At 37.1% G+C, this 27,423-nt stretch overlaps 4 protein-coding genes across 4 annotated transcripts; 2 read left to right on the top strand and 2 right to left on the bottom strand.

The window, feature by feature from the left end:
* The first annotated feature begins 2,552 nt into the window (after window positions 1-2,552).
* On the top strand, window positions 2,553-4,574 carry LOC149384453 (TCP-1/cpn60 chaperonin family protein). Its single transcript, XM_089628851.1, has one exon. The coding sequence runs from the start codon at window positions 2,738-2,740 to the stop codon at window positions 4,349-4,351; it is 1,614 nt and encodes a 537-aa protein (XP_089484977.1). The 5' UTR covers window positions 2,553-2,737; the 3' UTR covers window positions 4,352-4,574.
* A 2,768-nt stretch (window positions 4,575-7,342) lies between these two features.
* On the bottom strand, window positions 7,343-9,569 carry UMAMIT4 (nodulin MtN21 /EamA-like transporter family protein). The gene is made up of 7 exons (XM_089629032.1): window positions 9,311-9,569; window positions 9,155-9,217; window positions 8,954-9,070; window positions 8,632-8,872; window positions 8,145-8,303; window positions 7,901-8,052; window positions 7,343-7,812 (listed from the first exon to the last, which is right to left on the bottom strand). The coding sequence occupies exons 1-7, from the start codon at window positions 9,502-9,504 to the stop codon at window positions 7,662-7,664; spliced, it is 1,077 nt and encodes a 358-aa protein (XP_089485158.1). The 5' UTR covers window positions 9,505-9,569; the 3' UTR covers window positions 7,343-7,661.
* Window positions 9,570-18,907: 9,338 nt separating this feature from the next.
* LOC149384455 (hyccin) lies at window positions 18,908-20,071 on the bottom strand. The gene has a single exon (XM_089629434.1). It carries the CDS (start codon window positions 19,992-19,994, stop codon window positions 19,017-19,019), a length of 978 nt encoding a protein of 325 aa, XP_089485560.1. The 5' UTR covers window positions 19,995-20,071; the 3' UTR covers window positions 18,908-19,016.
* A 1,474-nt stretch (window positions 20,072-21,545) lies between these two features.
* Window positions 21,546-26,682, top strand: PAPS1 (poly(A) polymerase 1). Its single transcript, XM_089628694.1, has 12 exons — window positions 21,546-22,281; window positions 22,388-22,465; window positions 22,683-22,790; window positions 23,096-23,158; window positions 23,240-23,401; window positions 23,532-23,645; window positions 23,717-23,779; window positions 23,866-24,195; window positions 24,389-24,553; window positions 24,642-25,559; window positions 25,796-25,866; window positions 26,307-26,682. Exons 1-12 carry the CDS (start codon window positions 22,186-22,188, stop codon window positions 26,350-26,352), a joined length of 2,214 nt encoding a protein of 737 aa, XP_089484820.1. The 5' UTR covers window positions 21,546-22,185; the 3' UTR covers window positions 26,353-26,682.
* Window positions 26,683-27,423: the final 741 nt, after the last annotated feature.

Raw genomic sequence — 27,423 nt, forward strand, 5'->3', positions numbered from 1 at the left:
GTTAATTGATACATGATTATATGATCACGAAGGCGAGACGAGAGACATTTTTTGAAGTAGCTGACGTGGTCGTCTGTGTTTTTTGTGCTCGATGTTATGTTGGACGAAACTAACATTCTTCAATCGTCAAAATCTGTCCTTCGGAAGAGTATTCGTTTGGAGACGAAAACATCACAAGCTATTGGCAAATAGGTATTAGGAGATGATACTGGAAATGACCTTTTGAACAATCGAGTGCAATTTGCCATATCCACATCCACGCTTGCTCTCGCAGTAGTCACTTTCTCTCGGAGATGGAAAAAGGCTTTGGCACTGATCCGATTTTTGAGCTACAAGGACGTTAATTAGACATACTACAGAAATTTATAAAATTATTTCTAGTTTGCCATATTCACATTTACGCTTCCTCGCGTAGTAGTCACTATTGAATCACATGGATTAATGAGTGTGATAGTCTTCCAACACTTCCTGAATCTGATATCCAATACTCTCACAGCCTCCCATAAGTAATATCATTTATATTGTTCTTTTGTTTGTGTGAAACCTTTGTTTGAACTACACGAGGTTAAGTAGTCGATATAACACAACTACATGGTCTCAACTTCTTAAGGTGACTAATCGAGCGCATCAGTGAAGAAATCAAAACTAAAATCACAGTTTATCACATTGAGACTCTAATCAATGATTATGTCACTCGTGGCTATACTATGTGGATACGAGTTACCTGAACCCACGACCCCAATATCTATTGAACTAAATTCCTTGACCACACAACATATGATGGCAAAGATGGTTACTTAGCTATATTTTAATATTAAATATAATGGAATGTAACTATCAAAATGCGTATTTAAGAACCTTTCCAATAACAAATCGGGTTTGTAGAATTATTACGCTCAAACGCTTGTCTACATTTTTACACAGCTTAAACCACATCGTTGAGCCACAAAAGAGGTTGTTGCTGCGCTTTGTTGTGAACCTCTAATATTGTTTGTTCATCTACTTTTAACAGTTGCATTTATTTTTTGGCGCTCGGGACCAAGGATTTAAAAACCGGGGGAACCGGACGGGAACCGGTCCGGTTCCCCCTTTTTGGAGCTCCCCGGCACCGGAACCACCAAAACCGGAACTTTCCGGTGGTTCCGGGAAAACCGTCGCGACCCAGACCATTTTTGCCAGCTTTCCGACCGGATCCCGCCGTCCCGCCCATTTCCCGACGCGACGAAGGCCAAATCTTCCCAGATCCCGCCGGTAACCCCTTTCCCGGTCCACTTCCCGGCCAAATTTTATTTTTTGATGATTTTGAGTTTAAAACTTGAAATTTCTTGATAATTTTTGAAGATTAAGTATAAATTGATAGTTGTGAACTTAAATGTAGTGTTGATTTAAGATTTGTGTTCATGATTCTAATTTTTTGTAATTAATCCGAATTATTTGGTAATTTTTTGATTATTTAATGATGATTAAGGTTATGATGAAGTGGTTTATTGATTTATGAAGATATTTTGTGACTTGTTTTTAATTTTAGAAATTTTGTGTTGATTTTTGTAATTTTTTTGGATTTAATCCGAATTATTTGATAATTTTGTGATTAGTTAGTGATGATTAAGGTTATGATGAACTTGTTTATTGATTTATGAATAAATTTGTGACTTGTTTTTAATTTTAGAAATTTTGTGTTGATGTTTGTAATTTTTTTGGATTTAATCCGAATTATTTGATAATTTTGTGATTAGTTAGTGATGATTAAGGTTATGATGAACTTGTTTATTGATTTATGAAGAAATTTTGTGACTTGTTTTATCCTACGTACTTTGTATGTTTTTTTTGTATATTTCTTTTCTGAATTCCCCTCGGTAAATACCGGTATTTGACGGTATTCCTCTACGGTAACGGTAAGTTCAACGGTACCGGTTTCCTTTTTTTTTCTCGCTTCCCCCGGTATTCCTTTACGGTACGGGCGGTTACAAGTAAATTCGAAGGTTCGGAACGGTAACGGTAACGGTAACGGTATTTCGATCCTTGGTTTAGACTACCGATAGAGTCTTTATTATCATTCTCGTGTTGACATGAGAATTCGCCTTAAAAAGTCTTGATCTTTTCTAATCAATAGAATGATTTAGTTTAAATAGATGGACCTCAAACTTCCGTCACGAGATTGATTCTGCCTCGAAATATTTATTGAAATAAACAAAAGATAATTACGACTCGAAATAATGACTATGAGAAAATATTGAGTATTGAAATGAACAATGATGATAAGTCAATCATTTATCTCATTTTAATGATCCAACTCAAGTTTCATTTTATTAGAGAAATAGTCCATCAAATCGAAGTTAATTAAATTAATTTAATTAACTGCGGCTTGATGAGCATGAATTATCGAGCTACTGACTTAATTGTCCTAATATATAATTTAACACAAAATAATTATAAAATGAAATGGGAGTTAGAAGGTAAAGCTTAAAAAAAAAAAAAAAAAAAACAAAGAACAGGGCAACTCGTCAAAATATTTGTATTAAAAAAAAAAATCTGAATCGTGGTATTAAATTTTAAACGAACCCAAGCCGAGGGACCTTGTGGTCATTTCACGAAAAGTGTCTCGAACACACTCTCTCCCGCTCTCTAGGGCTCTCCCATACTCGCTCGCATCCCTTCTGTCTCTGTTTCTCTCTCCATTTTCATTTCGAAATCTGTCTTTCTCTTTCCTAGGGTTTCATTTCCAAGCACTCCATTAATGGCTGCCGCTACAGCGTCATCGGCCCCGGCGGCGCGGCTCTCCTCGAAGACCGAGTCGTACGTCGACAACAAGCGCAAGGAGGACATTCGTCAGGCCAACATCTCCGCCGCGCGCGCCGTAGCCGACGCCGTCCGAACCAGCCTCGGCCCTAAAGGAATGGACAAAATGATCGCCGCCGCCAACGGCGAGGTCATCATCACCAACGACGGCGCAACCATCCTCAACACCATGGAGGTTCTCCAACCCGCCGCCAAGATGCTCGTCGAGCTCTCGAAGTCGCAGGACTCCGCCGCCGGAGACGGAACCACAACCGTCGTCGTCCTCGCCGGAGCGCTTCTCGGATCGTGCCTCTCACTCCTCTCTAACGGCGTTCACCCAACCGTGATCTCCGATGCCCTTCACAGAGCCTCCGTGAAGGCCGTCGATATCCTCACCGCCATGGCCGTCCCCGTCGAGCTCTCTGACCGCGACGCGCTCACGAAATCCGCCGCCACTTCTCTGAACAGCAAGGTCGTCTCTCAGTACTCCACTCTCCTCGCTCCCCTCGCCGTTGATTGCGTCCTCAACGTCGTCGACCCGGCCAAGCCCGAAATCGTCGATCTCAGGGACATCAAGATCGTGAAAAAGCTCGGCGGAACCGTGGACGACACCGAGTTCGTCCGAGGCCTGGTGTTCGACAAGAAGGTGAGCCACGCCGCCGGAGGTCCGACGAGGATGGAGAACGCGAAGATCGCCGTGATCCAGTTCCAGATCTCCCCTCCCAAGACCGACATCGAACAGAGCATCGTCGTCTCGGACTACACTCAGATGGACCGGATCCTGAAGGAGGAGAGGAACTACATCCTCGGGATGATCAAGAAGATCAGAGCCGCCGGCTGCAACGTCCTCCTCATCCAGAAGAGCATCCTCCGAGACGCCGTGACCGACCTCTCTCTGCACTACCTCGCGAAGGCCAAGATCTTGGTGGTGAAAGACGTCGAGAGAGACGAGATCGAGTTCATCACGAAGACGCTCAACTGCCTCCCCATCGCCAACATCGAGCACTTCCGCCCCGAGAAGCTCGGCTTCGCCGACCTCGTCGAGGAAGTCTCCCTCGGGGACGGGAAAATCGTGAGGATCACCGGAATCAAGGACATGGGTCGGACCACGACCGTGCTCGTGCGCGGCTCGAACCAGCTGGTCCTGGACGAGGCCGAGCGGAGCCTCCACGACGCCCTCTGCGTGGTGCGATGCCTAGTCAGCAAGCGGTTCCTGATCGCCGGAGGCGGGGCCCCCGAGATCGAGCTCTCGAGGCAGCTCGGCGCGTGGGCCAAGGTGCTCCACGGGATGGAAGGGTATTGCGTGAAGTCGTTCGCGGAGGCGCTCGAGGTGATTCCTTACACGCTGGCCGAGAACGCTGGGCTCAACCCGATAGCCATTGTCACGGAGCTCAGGAACAGGCACGCTCAGGGAGAGATCAACGCGGGGATCAACGTCAGGAAGGGACAGATCACCAACATTCTCGAGGAGAACGTGGTCCAGCCTCTGCTCGTCAGCACCAGCGCCATCTCCCTCGCCACCGAGTGCGTCAGGATGATCTTGAAGATCGATGACATTGTTACTGTTAGGTAAATTTAGTTAGATCTACCGTGTTTGCGTTTTCATGCTTTTTTTTTTTAATTGTATCTGTTGGGATCTTAGGAGGTTGGGTTCTGGTTTTTTTTTTGGCGAGTTTTGTTGCGGGCTGTTTGTTTTCTTTGCCTAAGATGGTTGTGGTGTTGTTTCTATGAGATTTTGTTAGCCTTCTCTCTCCTTTTTCGTCGTTAATATAAAACTATAGGTCATTACATTACTACATTTGGTATTGCTAGTTACTTGTTACTTGTGCTATTTGGATGTGATATGTTGATAGTTGTCTGATTTAACAAAGCTCTCTGTTATGTTTATTTTATAGAGCAGAGCTCGCTGTGTATTAATTGAACTGTCATAGGTTTATCATATTTTAGCACTGTTTTATTCTTGGGAATTTGCAACTCCGTTGTTGTAGATTTTGCGTTAATTTACACTGACTAAGTACGTAGATATGGATTTTATTACTCCTGAAGTCCACTTGCTAAATTTGGCAAATGGTATTCTGCTGTTATTGTGGCTGATTCTGGAGTTGAGATTAATGAGGCAAATAGGTTCAGACCTAATTGTTTCTAATGCTAGAATTAAGACTCAAGTTAGATATTATCATTGCAGAAAATAAATGGCATACATACCTTGACTATTTTCAGAACATTATTGAACAAAGTAAAGTCTTGTTTAGTTAAGGTCAAATATTAGATTAAGGTCTGCCCTGGTTGGTGGAGAGCTTTTTACCCAGATCTCTGTTGATGGGGTCAAAAGATGTGGCTTTCTCAGTGATAACCTAATGCTAACATTTACGCTTTGTTTCATGTGCTTCACTACCTGGAACGATTACGAACTTGCTACCTGTTGCATATGAATTTCTAATTTTCTTACTTTAGACTTGATATGTTGAGTTGACATTGCCATTTGTGCTGTGAATATCTTGCAATCTCGTAGAGTCTTCCGTAAATGAAACTAAACACCATTTAATTTTAAGGGATTAATCCGTCTTAATGATCAATATTGTAGACATTATTTTAAAAGTGCCAATTGTTGCTAACCCTAAGGGGTTGGTCTAGTGGTAAGGACGGTTTTTGGGACCTCATCAATCCCGGATTCGATTCCCTCTGATCGCAACAAATGGGACCACTGAGACAGTCTCGGTCGATAATGCTAAGGCCTTGTGGATTTTATTCGGGTCTAACCCCGCCACCATAGTTATAAATAATAAAAATAAGTGCAAGTGTTGCTGCAATGCAAGTCTTGCCCCATGGAGGCTTTAGCATGTATAATTAATTAAATGAGTCGAGTTCAGTTTGTTACATTTCTAGGTGGTATGAATATTTAATAATATGGTATAGTCTTGGTAGTTTATGGAAAGTGTGTGATCTATCCATGACCGGGATGAAGCTTGGGTGAAAGTTTTGAGCTACAACTCTTTGTTTTCCTGTCTTGAAGACTGGGTATCTATTTTCAAGTTTTGCTTTCTAAGTTTATAGATTGCTTCTGTGATAGTTTGGAGCTTCATGTTATTATCCAAGTAATCATAAAGAAGTATGGGAACTAAGAAGCCTGTTGTTCTTTTTCTCTTTTTTATTTTAATTTTGTTTCAAAAATAATTGTCTCATTGTTGTCCTAGGATGTGATAAAAAAATATATCCTATTGTTGTGTTTCTCAAAACTTCTGTGTTTTCTTTTGTGAATTGTCGTAACAAACCGGAAACTGAAAAATTAGTCGAACTAAGCCACTTGAAACGTTGATATTGCAATGTAGTCAACGCTTCGTCCAAGTTTCTATTCTAGCTAAAAATGATAGTGTGGTTTAATCATGTATGAAGTTAATTACTATATTATCCTCTACTAGAATTTGGTTAACAAAACTTGTAGCCAACGTTTGATCAGTCAAATTTTGCATTTACTACACGTGATCTACTGTTTCATTTTAAAAAAAAAATTATTCGGCATCCTTCAAATATACATGTTATTCGTCCTATTGAATGGTTTATTTTTAATCCTATTGAATATTTTTTTTGTTATCGTTAATATTGTCACTTTTACACGCATGTGATTAGGTGAATTAATCAATGTTTATTTTGTTTCCTATATTATATTCTGGTTAAAATTTCAAATTTGAATCAACCCGTGATGACGTTGTTGACTTTAAAAGTCAATTATTATTTATTTCATATATTATTTTATAAACAATTTTCTTTCTTAGTATTCAAATTTGAATCCAAGCGTGTAAATTTCTTCAAACGTTGGCTACTATTTTTTAGTTTATTTTTAGTCCTATTGAATCAAATGTTGGCTACTGTTTTTTTTTTACTAATTTAAATCACACAAGGGTGTATATTAGGTATTTCATAGCCGTAAATTTCAGTAAATGGTTAGATTACAAACTTTACCAAACGTGGACTAGAAACTAAAAATTACGTTTCAAAATGGCTAAGTTGCTAGTTTGTCAAAGACCCCCTTTTTCCTGGGTTCTATTCTCAAAACTAGGATGTTTTACGTGCTTTTTACTTTCTTCTCACTCTTTTAACTTCGCTTACTGAGCATGAAATGCTGAGGCCAATTTATGGTGTAATTTAGTTTTGAATATGATTTCGATAATTTCTTATCATATAATGAATTTCTCCATGTTAAACTTCATGGGCATCAACGGCCGTCTGCCCGGCTTTAAAAATCCGTTTTATCCTTTTTTTTGTTAACTGTTTTCTTCTTAATTTTGCACTTTTTGATTAATATTGCAAGTAAAATGATGAAACAAACACATTATAGCTTCATGTTGATTCACATACTCGTTTACATGTTCACGTAGAGATCTAGAGGAGACAAGATCTGTAAGGGATTGGTTCTGTTCTTGTCCCACTAAGTGAATTTTTTTCTTCCAATTAGCATGACACGAAGTCTTGACTTAAGTTTGATATTATTGTCTATCTCGTGGACAGCTCAATAACCAAACGAAATCTTGAACGTGAATATTAGTCAAAAAGGTAAAACTAATGATTGAATAAGAGGGTACGTATGTATGAGTATGACACTTAAATCTCACTTAATAATAACTCCAACCTATTTGGTGCTTCATCAGCAGACCAAAAATAAGGGTTGTGATCTACATGTCATTGTTGACTAGCTTAGCCTTTGATCAATCAAACACATTTTGGCAAAGACCATGCCTTTTATATGATTTTTGTTTTGTTTTTTTTTTAAACATGAAAAAAAAGGGAAAAAAAAAAGAAAAATAAATCCCATTAGATTTACATGTTGAGATGTTGGGCTCATCTCAGACCACTGACAAACAAAGTTGGTAATATTCATCAACACATCAGGGTATATCTGAGTCTCTTTCTTTGTTTGCTTCATCTACAAGAAGAGGCTCTCTTGCTGCTTCTTTATGAGTCTCCTCGCTTTTTTCTTTGTTCTTCCCCCATAGAACCAAGTACAGGCCTATCATTATGAAAATGGCACCAATAATCCTGCAGAAATGGAATTCGGAAAATTAAGAACAAAACTACGTACAAGGTACAGTAACAGAGAGCAAAGGTCGTATCGGTCATTTCATACCCTCCTGCATATAATTGATCTCTTAGAATTAGAGCAGCCATTATAGCCACCAAAAGTGTCTGCAGGGGCTGGAAAACTGCGACGAAAACCGGGCCGCCCTTGTGGATACACCAAGTCTGCAGAGCAATAACTACCGCCGAAGATATAATTCCCTGGAGAAAACAGAATTCGGTCCGGTGTCAGGGAAAAAAACTAAAATATGCTTTTCTAGAGAGAAAGAAATAATCGTAAGTATTATTGTTACCGCGTAGAGGATCGTGAACACTTCCTCGCCTGATTGGATTTTCCAATGCTCGAAGTCGGTCTCAACAAAGGCCGCGATCACTAGGAACTGAAGCAGCCCGAAGAAAAACGTGAAGGCCGTGAGCGATAGTTTGGCCGGGTACTTTTTCAATAAAGGAGCCTGAAAAATGACAATAGATATACTAGTTATAAATCCAAACTCAATAGTAATAAAAACAGAAAATTAGGAAAATAGTCGGCTTAAACGTTTGACATTGCTAAATAGCCAACGTTTGGTAAATCTGATGTAAATAACCATTTTCAGACGTAAATCTTAGATAAATAGCCAACGTTTGGTATATGAAAGTGATATATATATCTAAGATTTACGTATGAAATTGACTATTTATCTAAGATTTACCAAACGTTGGCTATTTAGCAATGCCACACGTTTAAGTTGGCTATTTTCCTAATTGATCCTAATAAAAATGATAATTTATTCAACGAACCTGAAATACCATCCAACCGGCCCAGGACAAGCAGTGTCCGAGCAAGTATATACAACCCCAAGTCCAGTTCTGGGTATTCCCGGCGATCTCTTCGGTTGATGCGATTCCTGCGATCTGCTCGCTCTGCTGAAGAAGAGGAGGGCCTTTGTAGAGTGTAATGACCATTGCGCCCCCGATGCTCGCCAAGGTTCCCAAAACCTTTGCCAGCCCGTGTTTCCTCACGATGTTCACTTTCTCGAGCCTGCTTGGTTTTTCGGAGAGGGCTTAGAGAAAGTTCTACACACGTGTAAGGAAAGGTAAAAAATGGGCAAATAATATTTACCTTAGAGCCGAAGCCATGAGGAACGTAATTGCGGGAACTGAGTTCTGCATTGCCGAGGCGAAAGTCGGCGATGCATAGTATAATCCCAAGAGATAAAATCCTTGGTTTGCGGTGATTCTGATCAAGCAAAGGAATATGAGAAACTCAACACAGATTCTTCTATCGATGGCTCATCATATGTATGTGTGTGCTTTTGCTTACCCTATCAAAGCAAGAAGGAAGAACTGAACCAGCAATGGGATAGTGAGAGGTGGTCTTTTTTCCCTACAAAAAAAGTAGACGTGTATGAGATCATAATAGAGGGGGAAAAAAGAAGAAGAGAAACGTTTTGAAGAGTAATTTATTGCCAAGACTTACTTCTCTACGAAATAAGCCGTAGGACCCAATAAAAGCAATGCAATGATGTTCCTATAAACTGGATAAACAACTTTGCTAACTCCAATGTTCAGTGCAACTCTGGACACAATGTGAAACCCTGAAAAGCATAGCTGAAGCACAAGTAGTGCCAAAAGAAGCTTCACATTCTCAGAAAATACTCTTTCTTTTCCCATACTTCTGAATTGTATTAATTTCTCCACTACTCCTTTATTACTTTTAGTTGTTTGTTAAACTCTCTCTTTTGTTGCTTCAATGACTCGCATAGAGCTGCAATGGTACTTATACAAATGCATGGTGAGAAGTTTTGTTTATTAATTGATTAGTTTATTATTTCTGCATGAAGGGTAACAAGCTTCTTGATTCTTTATTATTTCTGACGACATTTTTTTTTATCAATCTATTTTGTTAAAAAGTTTTTAATGCAATTTGTCCGTTGATAATTAATAAAAGTTAACCTCATAATGGATCAATTCAGTTTTAATTAATTAGGGGGACAAATTATGGTTAGGGCATGTTGGCCAGGTAGTAGAGAGAGTAACCAAGTTTTGTTTAATCATCTCCATTGACTATACCCTTAATAATTTTTTTAGGTATGTCTGTTGAAACTATATTTGTTTAAACTTTGAACCCAACATCGGCACAATATAATAAGACATATATATTTTAGAAAAATTAGTCGATCTAAGCCACATCAAACGTTGCAATTGTAATCTAGCCAACGTTTCGTTTAATTTTCGAATCTAGCCAAATTTGATGACGTGTCATATTTATGTAAGATGGTATTTACTATATTAGCCTTGGTTTGGTTTCAAAAATACTAGCCCACGTTTTGAAACTTGGTTTTGTAGCCGAATTTGTTATATTCGGTTTATATTTCGAATTTTAAAAAAAAATCTATATTTGGCAAAGTTGATTATTGAGCGTTTTTTTCTTTAATGAACATTATGGCCGTGTAAGCAAATACAGTGTAAATGTTCGTAAATTTTTGTTAATCTCCGTAGCTTTGTTAATTTCTGTTAATTATGGTAAATTTACATATGTGCAGGTAGAGCCGATTTCTTTCCTTTCATTTAATACGCATTTAATACGGCATTTTTGTTTTCCAAATTTATTTTCTAATTTTGAACGGGATTTTATCATAATTACGTGTATACATTATCTTGTTTGACTTTATTCAATCAAATAAATATTTCCTTTCCCTTTTAATTATATCACCGAATCTCTTATTATGAATTCAAAAAGCTGAAATTAAATTGCTGAAATTATAGCCGTGTAAGCAAATACAGTGTAAATGTTTGTAATTTTTTGTTAATCTCCGCTGATTTGTTAATTTCTGTTAATTATGGTAAATTTTTTGTGCATTTATTGCATTGAATTTTCTCTTTTAATTACATCACCGAATCTCCTATTAAATTAGCTAAATATCCAATTAAATTGCGAAAAAATTTGAAATTAATTGGATGTATACAATTCAAACCGGTCAAACGTGAGTTAGTGTTTTGATCAAGTAAGTATAAGAAAAATGGTAAATTAGGTATTTTATATTCGTAAATTTCAATAAATGGCTAGATTGCAAAATTTACCAAACGTTGGTTAGATTCCAAAAACCATGTTTCAAAATGGCTACGTTGCTAGTTTACCCTATATTTTAATGTGAGATTGACACCAACCATTGATAATGAAAACGACAAGCGCTCAGTGGGATTAGGTGGGGTTTTCCATTGAAAATCATTGAAGTTGAGGTTCTTGTGAATTGGTTAAGTGTACAAAGATATAACTGCATAAGGAATCAATAGGATGTCATGTGATCGCTCATGATTTGGGCCATTCGAATATCATGTTTTCAAATTATAAGAGTAGGAGAGACGAGCACATGTTTGTACGTCATCAATAGCTCAATAAGATTCTGCTATAATGTTCTGGTTTTATATGATAATTTTTATTTTAATATTTTAAATATACATCATCTATTATATAACATGGGAAGAACAAATCACTAGAAAGTAACCTTTCAATTTATCATGAAATAATTTTTTTTTGTTTTTTTGTTTCATGGAATTGAACCATTGTCATCTTGTAAAATTGCCTCAGCAAAGACCTTGTCACTCCCAAGCCAAGTCAAGTCATTATTCAGTCTCGAATAATCACCTAGCAGTAAATAGAAAAGTAAATATGGGCATTAAGTTGAAACTTGAATTCTAGTCCTTAATGAACCAAACTTTATATGCTCCTAATAATGTTGAAATTCTGGTCAAACTGCAATGGAACATATCGTTATGGGTTAATTATGATATTATTCACCTAATAAAAAAAATTAAAACGTAAAATTTAAAATAGTCTATAGTCAATTTTTTACCGGAGATACTAAAATTGCGGTTCCCGTGAATGGTACCGGATCAGAATTAAACCACGGAGGCGCAATAAAAAAAAAAGAAACATTTCAAACTGTTTATATATGTCTTGAAAAAATAGTAAAAAAATGCATATATTTTAATCTAAAAAATATATTCGATGAGCTTGATGAGGTATTTATCCAATAATTTGATACATGAAAAACCGTCATGCCAATTACGTTAATTTTATTGTTCTTTGAATAGTTTTTATTTGATTAAAAAATTAGGTATATAGGCAACTAAAACGTTTGAGATTGTTATATGACTAACGTTTCGTAAATTTTAGATAAATAACCATAAATACGACGTGACCTAATAAATAGAAGCGGATATTTACCTAAAATTTACGTTTGTAAATATATAAAAATGATTATTTACTTAAAATTTACAAAACGTTGATTATTTAGCAATGTCAAACTGTAAATGTGACTATTTACTCAATAAACTCTTATTTTATAGATAACTTGATCCTTTTTACCTTGTAAGAAAACGTTATCATTTACATCCACCAATGCGTATGAGCGCTTTCATTTTAAGGCATTGGTTGGATCGGACTTCATGTTTTAGATATGAACGCACGACTCTATAGTCTATATGCGAGTGAGTGACAAGATTCAAGACCCATCTTCTCATCTACGCCACATTTTAATTGACATATAAATTGTCAACCCCAGATTTCAAAATTGATTGATCCTATTCTTACGTAGACGTATCATTTTTGCAATGCGAAATCGTCAAGGAACAAAGTTCAAATCCGCTGTATCATCATGGGGATTTGATTTTTGATCCTATATTCATGAACCGTTTTCTCTTAACCAGCCTGGATGATAAAAAAAAAAATATGCAATTTAATGGAAGAATATTCTTTCTTGAGGAATGTGAATCCCTGCCACTTTGTGACACAAATTAGACACAATATATATTATTATGATCATTCAATCATTAAAATCAACGTGGGTTTGTCTCAAATATCATGATTTGCTTCCACACAGAACCTTTATGGTTATATATATTTGTCTACATAATGTGTTGTGTGTGGCTAAACATCATAAGCTAAATACTAATTACGTTAGACTAAAAATCATACTTTTTCTTTAAAAAAAGATTTCTTTACGAGTATTTTACAGGTGAGATTGCATATTTTTGTATTTTGAAAGCAATCAATCAAAATCATACGTTTATAATAGATGTTTGGGATATTCACTATTCTAAAACAAAAAAAAAATGGGGTTTTCCAACTTTTTTATTTATTAAAAAAAAAATTCACAAATAAGACGTCGTCAAGAGAGATAATATTTTTTTTTTCTCTTTTTTACCCTCACTTTCAACACATGTAAAGACAATTTTATCCTATTTTAAATCAATCAATTAACTTCTCTAATGAATTAAAAAAACTCATGAGATATAAAATATTTGTACTCTTTAGTTTTATACTCATTATCTAAAAAAAAAAAAAAAAAACTTAAGCCTCTTCATACAATGAATTACAATGGTTCTTATTGGGACAAGACCAATACAATTCTATAGTCTCTATTATACACTAATTAGTGTCCATAACTTTTATTATTATTTTTTAGTGTAGGACTTTTTCCACTTCAAATATCTTTGTAAAAAAAAAAAAAAAAAGTATTTGTACCATATTTTTTTTGTGCTTTGTAAAATATGTACGTTTAGTTTTATGGTATTCACGCAACTTAACGTAATTATCTATATTTTTATATAAAGACAACAAATTTTTATTTCAAAAAAAAAAAAGTAATCTAAAATGTCATTTACCTTATGAATTTGTTGGATCACTAGATTTTCTTGATTTTTTTTTTCAAGTAATACAGTATCAATCTTGCTTTGAAATCTTAATTTTAAGAGCATTGCTATTTATCACGACTCACGAATTTGGACGATCCACCCAGTGTTTGACAAGTGGACAATTTTAAATAGTTTTTAATGTTTATCACTTTGGGTTGGGAAAAATCGTGAGTCGTAACTCGTGTCAAAAATCATTTCCATAATTTTAATCAACTCAAAATAGTCTCTAAAGTTTTGACCTGAGGCCAAGATGTTAAAAGTCCCCGGTCATGTCTTCGAGAAAGGCCGTACAAAACTGGCTTTGATTTGACAAAAATTATGTTTGCTAGCATCTAATTTATTGGAGTACATAACCATCAATTACAATAGAAAGACAAAATTAGGACAACTTAGCAAAGGAACTCTTGAGTTGAGAGATGAAGGTTAAATAAGGAAAAAAAAGAAAAGAGGGTGTAATATAGGATTTTAAGCGAGGGTTTTAGGCGTTTCCTTTTTCGCGCTTAAAACATCACTATAAATAAAACGCCGTTTCTCTTTCTCTTTCGATCAACATCGCGCCGTGCTTTCTATTTCCTTTATTTTCTGTTTGGCCCCAAAAAAACCTAATTTCCCGATCTGTCTCACTCTTCTTCCTCGCCGGAATCTGCATAATTTCCCCGATTATCGGTGTTTTGAGTTATGGAAAAGAGGAAAAAGGGATTGAAAGTATTTGAGGGGCGGAGAGAGACGCTGAAGAGGAAAGCCAGCGAGCTCTCTTCTCTCTGCAACGTCGACGTCTGTGTGCTCTCCGTGGGACCCACCGGAGACCTATCGTCGTGGCCGGAAGATTCCGCCGCCGCTCGCTCCGCCGTCGAACGGTACCACCACGCCTGCGAAAACAAGAGAATTAAGAAGAATCATCAAGGCCTCTCCGCCGGCGACGCCTCTCTCGGTCTCTCGGTCCCGCTGTGGAACGAGCAACTTCTCGAGATCTCTCTCGACTCGCTGCTCCGCTTGAATGGTAGCTTGGAGTCCAAGATTCGCGAAATTGACGCTCGGATTGGGTTCCTCAGCGCCAAACAAACCCCATCTGCGGGTTTCGAAGACGATCATCATCAGGTATTAATAATTATTGTTTTATAAAAATCTATTGTTTCGGTTTGCTTTTGTTTTGTTTGGTTTTGTGACTTCAATATATATATGTTGGTAATTTTTCAGTTAAGCGAGTGGTCACATAATATTTGGGATTCGATGGAGCAACCAAACGCCGATTCACCGACTCTCTGCGAAGATGATTGGTCTCAGATCGAGCAACCAAATACCGATTCACCGACTCTCTGCGAAGATAATTGGTTTCAGATTGAGCAACCAAACGCCGATTCACCGACTCTCTGCGAAGATGATTGGTCTCAGATTGAGCAACCAAACGCCGATTCTCCGACTCTCTGCGAAGATGATTGGTCTCTGATGGAGCAACCAAACGCCGATTCACCGAATCTCTGCGAAGATGATTGGTCTCAGATGGAGCAACCAAACACCGATTCACCGACTCTCTGCGAAGATGATTGGTCTGTTCTGAGCGAGATGCTCTGGACTGAGCCGCTTTTGTGACGAGATAGAGCTTGTGATATGATGTTTTTTTTTTTGTAGAGGAGTTGATCATTTCTTTATTATTTACTTGACACAAGTATTCATTGTAGAAAATTGGAACAATAATTATACAAGGAAACTATTTTTTTTTTCTGGCAACTTTGCACTGTTTGGGCTTGTATGACTCTCTCTTACTACGACATTTAGTACAATAGTTTGTTTTCTTCTTTGGGAGATTGACACACAAACTGATCAGAACATGGTCGTTCTTGACAGACTGCAATTCAATGACACAATAGACAATACTTCTGTGAACTATACAATTATTATTATAGACTATTCTATGAACTTTACCAGAGCATAATCCAACATTCCAGTAGAATTACTCAACTTTAGCTTCGAGAAGAATGCAACTGAGAGGCTTCATTTCGTAAGTAACGATTCCTTCAACCATTGGAGAACAACGCTCAGATTGTTCGACCAATCTGTGCCACCCAATTCCTTCAGATTGCAATAGAGCAATGATCTCTGAGCAATCAGCTGCGTTGATACACTCGCTATTCGGCTCCATTTCTTCGTCCTCTGTTTTCTCTTCCTCGGCCCTCAATCTCATGGCAAGGAATTCGCAGGATTGATCGCTTCCCAGCCAATTGATATTATCTTCTTTCCAAAGCTTCTTCTTCTGAAGTACATCGCTCCGTCGCCTTCTCAAAACAAACTAAAAAAATGCAATGAACCGTGTGACTTGGATTCCGAAACCTGTTTTTGAGTGCATTCCAATCATAGGGCTTCCTTGGAATACAAGCGGGAGAGCCTCCATTGGACTGTCCACACTATGTTCAGAACAGCTGACACGTACAAGGCAAAGAGGACTATGATTTCATTTGTGGGTCCCTCTTCCCCACAGCTCCAAAGTTTCATGCAAGTTCTTTACTAGAGATAATTCTTTAATGAGGTAATTCAATGTTCATTAATACCTCTTCAAAAGAGATACATTAACCAGGTACATGAAGTGCTGTCAAGTGAAAGTATTCAAGAATTAAATAAAGCATTAGACATGAAACCATTCCAGCACTATACGTGATTGGTGAAGGAAGCGACATTTCTGAGAAAAAAGTTGCAGGTGGAGAAAAAACCAGATCCAGCCAGGTAAATAATGAACAAGATTGTTTTGATGGCCAATTGTTCATATTTGATTTCAGAGAAAAGGGAACTTCCTATATGTATTCCATCATCTCCTGAGAACACACACATTTCTTATTCTCATCTCCTGAGAACTTCCCATATGAGAACACACATTTCTTCGGAGCTGAAGCTGACAGAGGAAGCCCGTGATGTCTGGCGTTGAAATTAAGGGAAAATGACGGGTCTTGTCCTTCTGAAAAAACGTCTCCGCTCTTGCAGAGTCCCATTGGCACCTATTTTGTTGAAGATGAAGTTCGAATTAATTTTTTTTTATTCGAAGTTCTGAAAATAAATGTATACAAGAGTATACAGTACAGTAATGTAAATAAGAGTATACAGTAATGTATACAAGAGTATCACTTTCCTACAAAATAATGTATATAAGAGTATCCAAGCAAATTTCAAGCAGTCATCAACAAGGACAGTATTCCTACCTAAAAACAAGTCATATTTGTGTCGATTTTTTAAATGATTTCTATTGGTTTAAATTTCCGTTTCACCTGGACTGAAGCAAAGGAACCCATGTTCCTCTTTATCAATCAGAATTTTAATAAAAATACCATTGAAGTATGAAGATATATAATCTCTCAACATTTATACAAACTTCTCACTGTTTCCAACTAGGAAAAGTATCACTTGCAAATTGATTCAAGCCCTACAACTCCTCAAGGCAAATCAAATTTTACAACTTTGAAAAAAAGGGTGCTCTTTTCCAAGAGACTTGCGCAGCAAGTTATTGTGGTGCCTGAAACGATGACTATGGCTAACTATCGCAATAGGCAATCCCTCCTGTCAAGAAATGTAAGACTGGCTTTAATTAATCACCCACTCATGTCACTTCACTTGGATCTACATATATAATTATATTTAAATAAATGAAAATTAGAGTTAAATGACCTGGAAAATGAGGTCTCAAAGTTGTATGTTCTTGATAAAGACTACACACGAAAGGCAAATTACTTGGACCAATTAAGAAGGAAATAATGCAATACACCCATGGTAAGTATTTACAAAGTAGTTGTAATTGTAACACTGACACGTGAGCATTCATTCGAAAAACGAGAACGATCATTGACGTAAAATATCTAGAGTGAGTATATATATGATAGGAAAACGAAAATGATTGGCTACACAACATTACTCATTGTACTTTTACTTTCTGTTCTCTATTTTGTTGCTTGGATAAGAATCTGAAGCCATGAAATGTAAAGTTTGTCATTCTTCCTATTGAAAATTTAGAAAAAAATAAAAATAAAAAAACCACGGACCACAGTTTTGGGTTTCTAATCCTGGTAAATGAGCACTAGCTACGGAAACAAGTTTGTCGCTCTTCTTCTATTTAGAGAGAAGTAAAATGAAAAAAAAGGAAATTCTATTGAATGAGATTCCAGTAAATGAGCAGTATTCTAAAAAAAGAAGATGAAATCCACTGAGAGATGAAATCCATTCCAGTAAAATCATGGATGATAAGTAAATAATTAACATTAGATTGAGTGAACTTGATTAAGATACAAAATCACCAATTTTTCGGTATATTGCTTTTTATTAAAAGCACTAAATTAGAGTCAGACCTAAGAGATAGATTCATGATACATATAGACGCCAAGTTCCCTGCCGGATTGGATACGACCAAAGTCTCTTGTCGTCAATATTTTTACAATTGCGCCACCCTAAATTCAGCCAAACCACCGAAATTGCACATCCATCAAAGAGACGACTAGTTCTGCGCTTCAATCGAAACTTGCGATAATAAAGAGTTCAACTTGTTCTCCGTTATAGAAACTATATTCCTATAATTCCCAATTCCTCTCTTCCGATGAGTTCCAGAGGGTTTCGAGAGACTTTCAACATTATGATTTGTCGAAATGCATATATCGGATATTCCAATGGGTCTGACGGAACGAGGTATTTGCGACGGAGGCACATGGCCCAAAACATAGAGTTTGAATCTGTTTCGAACGGGGTGATCTAACATTTGGAGAATTGATGTATCCTACCTTCCTTTGTCGGAGAACGAGCCTTCTCTATATTTGTGCTGACAGCATTACCTTTTCCGTTATTAAAAACAAAGAATATTAAAGGTTAACGATAGAAGATAAAAATTTGACATCATACGTATGTAATCATCCTGTGTGAGCAAGACTAGTGACACCGTATCTTAGTTATTAATTGTATTCAAAATGGACGGATCATAGTGATGCAACATCAATGTGTAGAGAAACTTGTAAAACCAATGTTATTGACACATAACACTTATAATCAAAGTACATTTTTAACACATTAGGAAAATTAATGTTTTAGGCCTATGAAATGTCAAATATAACCTTGAAAACAATCCTTTCTTTACTTGACCAAATCTACGTACATAATCATGCACTATGAAATCTCGAAATAAAGTTGAAAATTAGTTCAAAGTTTCGAATTAGCTTTCCCTATTACAAATGTTTATACTGATTTATTTAAGCGTCAAAGTTTCGAAATGTATGCTATAACATGCTTTAAAATCTGAAATACAACGAGCATTTCGAAAGTTTTCTCGATTTTGTGTTCCCTTTCACAACAACTTTTTTCACCCAAAATAAATTTCAAATTGCTAAAACAAAACCCAAAAAACTTTCGATAATAAATAGTCGATTAATCTGAAAACAAAACTCAGAAAAACTCTCGAAAATAATAATCCCTGTTTAATGAAGGAAAAATAATAAGGAGAGATCATGAAAATATATAGTCACTTAATCTATAGAAACCTCAGTTACACGCACTTGATCATCGTCATCAACAATCTTCTTCGCTGTTGATTCCTGGCTCAGATTTCCAAGCTTATGCAAAGTCTCGGTGGCCAAAATGGCCTTGGCGTTCATGTCACGAATCGCTCGCACGTGCAAAACCCCACACGCTTCCTTCGCCGCGTCGCAGACCTCCTCGTCGTTAGCCCAATACCCCACGATGCAGTGACCCAAGATCCTCGTGATCGGCTGCAGCAGCTCCCACGGTAACGGAATGCTCCCACCTTTCTCATCACCGTCGGATTCTCCCGCTGGGCCGTCATCCGACCGTCCAGCCCAGTCCCTGCAGACGCGGCAAAAGTCCAGCTTTGACTCCTTGAGCATCGCGTGGACGTTATTCAAGTAGAGCTCGAGCGCGACGCCAACGATCATCGCCCGGCGCGTAGATCTCACCGTCCCGCACGGATCAAGCGTGGGAGACACGACCACCGCTTCCGGCGCGTTGGAGCCGCTCTTGGCGGAGGCGGACTCGTGGTAGAGGCTCGGCTGGGACAGGTCCGGGAGCGTGACGGTGACGGGCTGGCCGGCGCGTGAGCCGGCCTCGTACGCGTAGAGGGCGAGGAGGACGGCCTCGAATCCCGGGAGAGGGCGGCGGAGAGCGGCGCGTGAGAGGTATGCTCCGGCGAGGATGGGAACGTGGGAAAGAACGACGAGGCGGAGATTTGGGTCGCCGGATTGGAAGGCGTCGTATAGCCACCGGCAGATTTCGTCGTCGCCGGCGCCGGAGTTGGATCGGCGAAGGAAAGCGGAGATCGCGGCGTAGGTTTCGGGGTCGCGGGGGTCGAGCGAGGGAGAGACTGGGGAAGAGAGGATTCCGGCGAGGGATTCGATGATTATTTGGGATTTGGCGGCGGAATTCGGCGACGGAGATACGTGGATGGTGGGTGTGAGAGTGGTAGAGAGTTCAGACGCGTCATCGGACATTGGTTTTGGCGGGAAAAAAGGAGTACGTAGAAATTACGTGAAAATGGTGAGGGAAGATGGAGAATAATTTTGTTTGGTTATATATATATTCTATTTCTTACGCTGAATTTTGTTTGTTTGGAGGAGAAATATAGGATCTCTCTATTTTTTTTTTTTTTTTCTTCCAAGCAATCATAGGCGAATAATGCTGCTAATTTATTGCAAGTTTATGAATGTTCTTCGTTTGTACTTGCTTGTTTTACTTAATTTAGTAAGGTTTGTTTGTTTATTTGGTTTTCTTTTCTTTTCACAAAACTAGTTTAAAAAACGCGCTACGCGCGAGTCAGCAATATTTTTTTAAAAAAAAAAGTTAAAAAGGAAAATAAGTAAAATAAAGTAAGTTTAGACTTTTAATTGTATTAAATATAATATATATTAAAAAATTATACAAAATATATTGATAAGAGAGTGAGGAAAAAAATGAATATACATACAAAAATTATACAAAATATATTTATGAAAGAAGGAAAAAAAAAATCAAAATCGGAAGTAAAAAAAAATCAAAGCCGGAAGGGAAAAAAAAAATGGCTCCACGTGTCGCTGCCTGGCGGCACCAGAATTCAAGTTGAAATAAAAATATATACAAAATATATTGATGAGAGAGGGGAAAAAAATTAAAAGTCGGGAAAAAAAATAAATGATAATATATGTTATTAATATAATATTACTAATTATGATTATAATATACATAAAAAAATATACAAAATATATTTTTGTTTGGAAGGGAAAAAAAATCAAAATTGGAAAGCAAAAAAAAAATCAAAATCGGAAGTAAAAAAAAGAAAATCAAAATTGGAAGGATAAAAAATGGCTTACACGTGTCGTTGCCTGGCGGACCAAGATTCAAGTTGGAAAAAAAAATATATACAAAATATATTGATGAGAGAGGGAAAAAAAATTAAAGGTCGGGAAAAAAATAAATGATAATATATGTTATTGATATAGTATAATATATTATTAGTAATTATGATTATAATATACATAAAAAAAAATATAAAAAAATCAAATTGGAAAGTAAAAAAAATCAAAATCGGAAGTAAAAAAAAAAAAATCAAAATCGGAAGGAAAAAAAAAATGGCTTCCACTGTCGCTGTCTGGCTACAGCAGAATTCAAGTTGAAATAAAAATATATACAAAATATATTGATGATAGAGGGAAAAAAAATGATAATATATGTTATTGATATAGTATTAGTAATTATGATTATAATATACATAAAAAAAATTATACAAATATATTGATATTTGGTTTGGGAAAAAAAATCAAAATTGAAAAAAAAAAAAAAAAAAACTGGAAGGCAAAACGCAAAAAAAAAAAAAAAAAAAAAAATTATAGACAATATATCGAATTTTAACTATTTTCATAATAATAAAATAGAAAAATTTAACTATTTTGCTACAAACTTGGAATCTTTCCTATTTATGACAAATAAATCTTGTAATATTTTGCTAATTAGTTAATTTCAAATAAATGCTAAATGTGGTCTGTGTTCGGTTTTAGGCACAGTATATATGATCTTATCACATAATAAAGGCCTTACCCGTACTCGAATAGAATTTCTCAAAACCTAGCACCACTTTAATCTCTCTCTCTCTCTCTCTCTCTTATCGGGGATTTCTCGTCTAAATGGCAGTTCGAAGGCTTTGAAGATTTCCGCTCTCCGTTCACTGATCGATCACCGTCGACGAAAGCGAACCCAACCAACCTCGCCGACCTGACCTTCATACGGACCTCTCGCCCGATAATCGCGGTCTCTCCGATTGGTTTCATCGCTGAATGCTTCAGAATCGTCTAGGGTTAGGGTTTTCATTGTGCCTCGAAAGAAACAGTTGAAGTTGGCGATGTATTGTGATTGATTGTAGTGGATTAGTTTGTTTAAGTTCGAGTATTTCCGTTTTGAATGATATATTATATTTCATCTTGTAGTTGGGTACTTTTCCCAATCCAGTGTAATTGAAAGTTTCAGACTTTGTAATTTTACACTTCCTTGAATCGATTTTATCGTCGGAAGAAAAAAAACAGAGGAAAAAATAGTGTTGAAGTAAAATAATATCCCAAAAGATTTGTTCTTCACGTACCCAATTCTGTGAAACTAAAGAAAATAAAGAATATACATATTAAATCCATAATTTGCTAGCAACACACTCTTCAAATGGCGAATATTGGGCAGCGATTGGGAATTACTGAACCAATATCATTGGGTGGGCCAACTGATTACGATACGCAGAAGACCCAGGAACTTGAAAAGGTTGTTTTTTTCATCTCTAAGTCAGTTGTCAATTTGTATAATTGTTCCATACATATTGGCTTTAAAAATGAGTTGGGTTTCTTATTTTTGTTTTTTGGTGTTTCAGTATTTGCAAGATGCAAGATTGTATGAGAGTCAAGAAGAAGCAGTGAGTAGAGAGGAAGTGCTTGGAAGACTAGACCAGGTTGAATTCTTTCTGTCAATTGCATTATCTCTGTTTGGTTGCTGATAAGTTTTTTTTAGAAGGGAAGAAAGTGTTTGGCTGTAGTTTTTTCTTTTCCTCTGTATCTTTGTGTGTTTCATTACTTGTGTGGTAGATAGCATTATCCTTGGAAAGATCTTTAACACGCTATTCATGATGTTGTTGATATGTTTGCTGTTGTTTTCATGGTCTGAGACAGATTGTGAAGTTATGGGTCAAGAAGATTAGTCGGGCAAGGGGTATGAATGACCAACTTGTGCAAGAAGCGAATGCCAAGATTTTCACTTTCGGCTCCTATCGGTTAGGGGTAAGTAATTTTCACCCCCTTATTCACTTGTTTGTGAATTTAAAGCACCAGTTCATCTTTCATGATATTGTGTAGTTCTGTAGCTATAAAGTAAGGTTTACTTTTTATATAATATGCTCTAGTTACATCGCTCTGGAGAAGCGTGTCTGATTTCAATGTATCAGCTGAGTCGATGCTGAGTCAAATTGTGCTTAGTTCAGCAGAGACTGCATTTCTTGTTTCTCAATGTTTTTTGTTTGAATTTAAGGCTTTTCGCTTGTCAATCACCCAGTGCAAATACATTTACATTTGACCTCTTGTGTCAGGTTCACAGCCCCGGTGCAGATATCGACACACTGTGTGTTGGACCTAGACAGGCAACACGAGAAGTAAATTGAACTCGAGCTTTTTATTTTTAATATGAAAAAGGCTTCCATTAAGTTTAATCAGTCGTATAATTTGTCTTGTAGGAAGATTTCTTTGGAGAGTTACATAATATGTTAGTAGAAATGCCTGAAGTGACTGAAGTGCACCCAGTGCCCGAGGCTCACGTTCCCATTTTGCAGTTCAAGTTCAATGGTGTTTCAATTGATCTACTCTATGCAAGACTTTCCCTTTGGGTTATTCCCGAGGTAACTACTGTCATGACATCTCTGCTGGTCCTGGTGGCACTTTTGTGCATGTGTGTTATCTTGCTTTAGATACATCATGTGAAATGGCATGACTTCTCATGGATAGTGATTTGTGTCTTTTGTGGGGCAGGATTTAGATGTATCACAGGACTCTATACTTCAGAACGCAGATGAGCAAACGGTTCGTAGTTTGAATGGTTGCAGAGTCACTGACCAAATTTTGCGTCTGGTTCCAAATATTCAGGTATGATATTTTCTTTTTAACGCGGATGTGTTTTGCAATAGAATCTTGAGTGTGATACTCTTCTTTTCCAGAGTTTCCGCACAACATTGAGATGCATGAGGTTATGGGCAAAGCGCCGTGGTGTTTATTCTAATGTAAGCTTGGAGTTTTGCTATGTTGTTGGAAGGATTTTAGACAGTTTTTACTTTACTTCGCTTATTTTTATTTTAATAATTGCCAGGTCTCTGGGTTCCTTGGCGGTATAAACTGGGCATTGCTTGTTGCTCGGATCTGCCAGCTATACCCTAATGCTTTGCCAAATATGCTAGTATCTCGATTCTTCAGAGTCTATACCCAATGGCGTTGGCCAAACCCAGTTATGCTTTGTGCTATCGAAGAAGGGTCACTCGGACTTCAAGTCTGGGATCCTAGAAGATATCCAAAGGATAGGTACCACTTGATGCCTATAATTACTCCAGCGTATCCTAGCATGAATTCGAGCTACAATGTGTCAGCAAGTACGCTGCAAATTATGTCGGATGAATTTCAGAGGGGAAGCGACATTTGCGAGGTAATAATGACTGACCGAAACTAAAAGTGCTTTTTTTTTTTTTTTTTTTTTTTTTTTTCGTGCATTATTATGTCGAACCCATTTTAGACCAGTACTAGATAGGTCATTTTTCTTTACACGTTGCATTGAAAAGGGAGCCGAAGTAGTTTCTAATTTTATGGTTCTAGATTTTAAGTCTTTTTGTTATTTGCAGGCAATGGAAACAAACAAGGCTGACTGGGATACCCTTTTTGAGCCTTATGCCTTCTTTGAGTCCTATAAAAATTATTTGCAAATAGACGTCAATGCAGACAATCCCAATGACATGCGAATTTGGAAAGGTTGGGTTGAGTCACGCCTTCGTCAGCTAATACTGAAGGTTAGACCATCTCTGTTATCATACATATGTTAATTATCGTGATCACTTTGTTAATGCTTGATGATCCTATTACTGTTTTCATATTCAGATTGAGAGACACACATATAATATGCTCCAATGTCATCCACACCCGGGTGATTTTTCAGACAAATCAAAACCTTCTTGCTGTAGTTACTTTATGGGTTTGCAACGAAAACAAGGAATGCCCGTAACTGAAGGAGGGCAGTTTGACATTAGGTTAACCGTTGATGAGTTTAAGAGCTCCGTCAATGCTTATACCATGTGGAAGCAGGGAATGGAGATCCGTGTAACCCATGTGAAACGTAAAGACTTGCCGAGTTTTGTATTTCCCGGAGGAATTCGACCTGGTCGCCAATCTAAACTAACGTGGGATATGAAGCGGGCCTTAGAACTGAAGGCTTGTGGACATTCTCAACAAGACAAGTCTGATGACAGCAAAGCAACTGTAGATGGATTTGACGGTGGTCGTAAAAGAAAGAGGGCCGCGGATGATAACGTCGAGAGTAATACAAGAAGCGTTAGGTCTACGGGTGAAATCCCCGAGACTGGCTCCCCGATTAGTGTAGTTGGTTCTTCATCAATAGTTTCGGACAGCGTGGATATGAATGCTTTGGTGGCACCCCAAAATGAAATGCTAAAAATGTCTGAAAGCCCCGGGAATGTCTCTCGTCTGAATGGAGAAAGTGAAGCCTCGTCGAAATGTGGGTTGTCAGAAGAAACTGCTATCCCTGATGCTTCTGAGCCATCAAGCTCCAAAGACGCCGAGAAGATAGTTCATGTTCCTAATGCTTCTCAACAAGCGTTCCCAGAAGAAGAGCTGGATGAGCTGGAAGGTGATTTCGATTTCAAGAATCAAGCGAAAGATTTTCCGAGTAACACAATGCTCGTATCAACTCAAGTGAATTCTTCAAAGGGAAACGAACCAGCAACACAAACTAACCCTTCGACAAGTCCTTGCTCAATTGGGGGCTTGGAGGAGCTCGAGGTCAATTCTGTTACTTTTGTTTTGCTCATATAATTAAATTTACTTTTGTTCAAGTCATGTTGAAGTTTCTAAAAGTATATTTGCTGTCGTCATATCTCTTCGGATTCTTCTTTAAAATTCGGTTTTCATTTCATGGAACGTTTTGAGTTTTTGTTTGATTTCAATGTTTGGCCTTTGCTGAAATGATGATTGTACATTCAAGTGTGTACTGATCCATTGCTTTGTTTTGTTTGAAGCCCGCTGAACTTATGCCATTAGTTTCTAACGGACCGTCGCCACCTGTTGCACAGCGAAAGCCAATCATCAGGTATTTGGCGACGCTCTCAATATCTGTGAAAGTAATTTATATTTTAAAAATTCATTAAATATTTACGCCGTTTGCTGTTGAGTCCCCACTGATTTAGTACTACCATGGAAACTCTGAAAAATGCCATGCAATAAGTTTGAAGCCTGGTAATGAAGTAAAACCAGATTTCTGTGAAAAACAGATTTTGGTTTGGGTCTGTAGTCTATGGGGTCTGGAGAACTTGCAGGGATCGTTTTTGGTTCCGTTGTTTCTCTTTTATTCCCCTTTTCAAGCTGTTGTGATCCTCATAGAAAAGTAATTAACGGTAGTCATGTTGGAAAAAACAAATATTATTTTGCCAGAGTATTCTGCAGAGAAAAATGTATATCAGCTGTTCCAATAGAATAGTAATTAGCGTATCTAATACCGTATGGTATTCAATTTTTCTCTTTTTGTTGCAGGATGAGTTTTACTTCTTTGGGCAAAGCCACCGGGAAAAGCTCGTAAATGGATATTTATTGCTTCCATGTATTATAATAAGAAACGATCATTGGCTTTTTTTTTATTTTTTTATTTATTTCCTTGTATCGTCTTTAGGATCTTTGGTAACAAAGCCGCAATTTTATGTACGTGTAGATAAGAATTGTATGTAAAGAGCTAAATTGTCGAGTTTGGCTAAGAGTTTTATGATCTGGTTTAAGACACTTAAAGTTCTTAGTTTTAAACTTTGTAAAGATTATGTTAACCGTGAACAAACGGCGTTTCGATCTTGGAATAAGTAGTCCAATTTTTATACGGAGTACGTCATAATAGATTTATTATTATTACTTTTCAGTAGGTCAAAGCTTCATAATAGATAATGGGTATAAAATCGAAGAGTATAAATATCTTATATCTCTTAACAAGTTAGAATGGTATCTCACTACAACAGGAAAAATATTAAGGTTAAGGTTTGAGAAATTATTCAAGCATGCATGTAATTATGTAAATGGTTTCAGTACAAAAATAATACAACAGCTGATAATAATGCATTGTCCTTATTATTTAGTTCATCAAAAAACAAAAAAGTGGAAAGACGTTAACGAACGGGAAAAAAAAAAGGAGAGAACAGGTAAAATCAAATCTTTCCCTTACAAAATTTGGTAATAAAGTAAATAATAAGGAAATTAAAAGCATCCTCATGCAACTCTTTGACAATCCTCTATAGTAATCACCCAATTTGAATCTCTTTCAATCATGCTCAGCAGCTGATCTGAAGTTTAAAAAAAAAAAAAACAAAAAAAAAAAAATTATCATAGCATGTAAGATTTATACTATTAATATATTGAAACGAAGATACTGATAAAAGAAAGTGGATTCGGATATATGTTTGTATGTCTTTAAAAAAAAAATCCGGATGTTCACTTGGACCATTAACTAGTTACTTCTACATGTGATAAAAAAAAAATTAATGACATACATACAACATCTAATACCAGCAGCGACATTATATGATCTAACATATAAAATGGACCTAATGATCTCTCGTAATAAATCAAACAAACGAAAACAATTAAAAAAAAAGAGAGAGAAAGAGAA

Source organism: Urtica dioica, chromosome 10, assembly GCF_054948205.1.
Source record: "Urtica dioica subsp. dioica isolate 48M chromosome 10, U.dioica_male_clone48M_v1_H2, whole genome shotgun sequence".
NCBI lineage: Eukaryota > Viridiplantae > Streptophyta > Magnoliopsida > Rosales > Urticaceae > Urtica > Urtica dioica.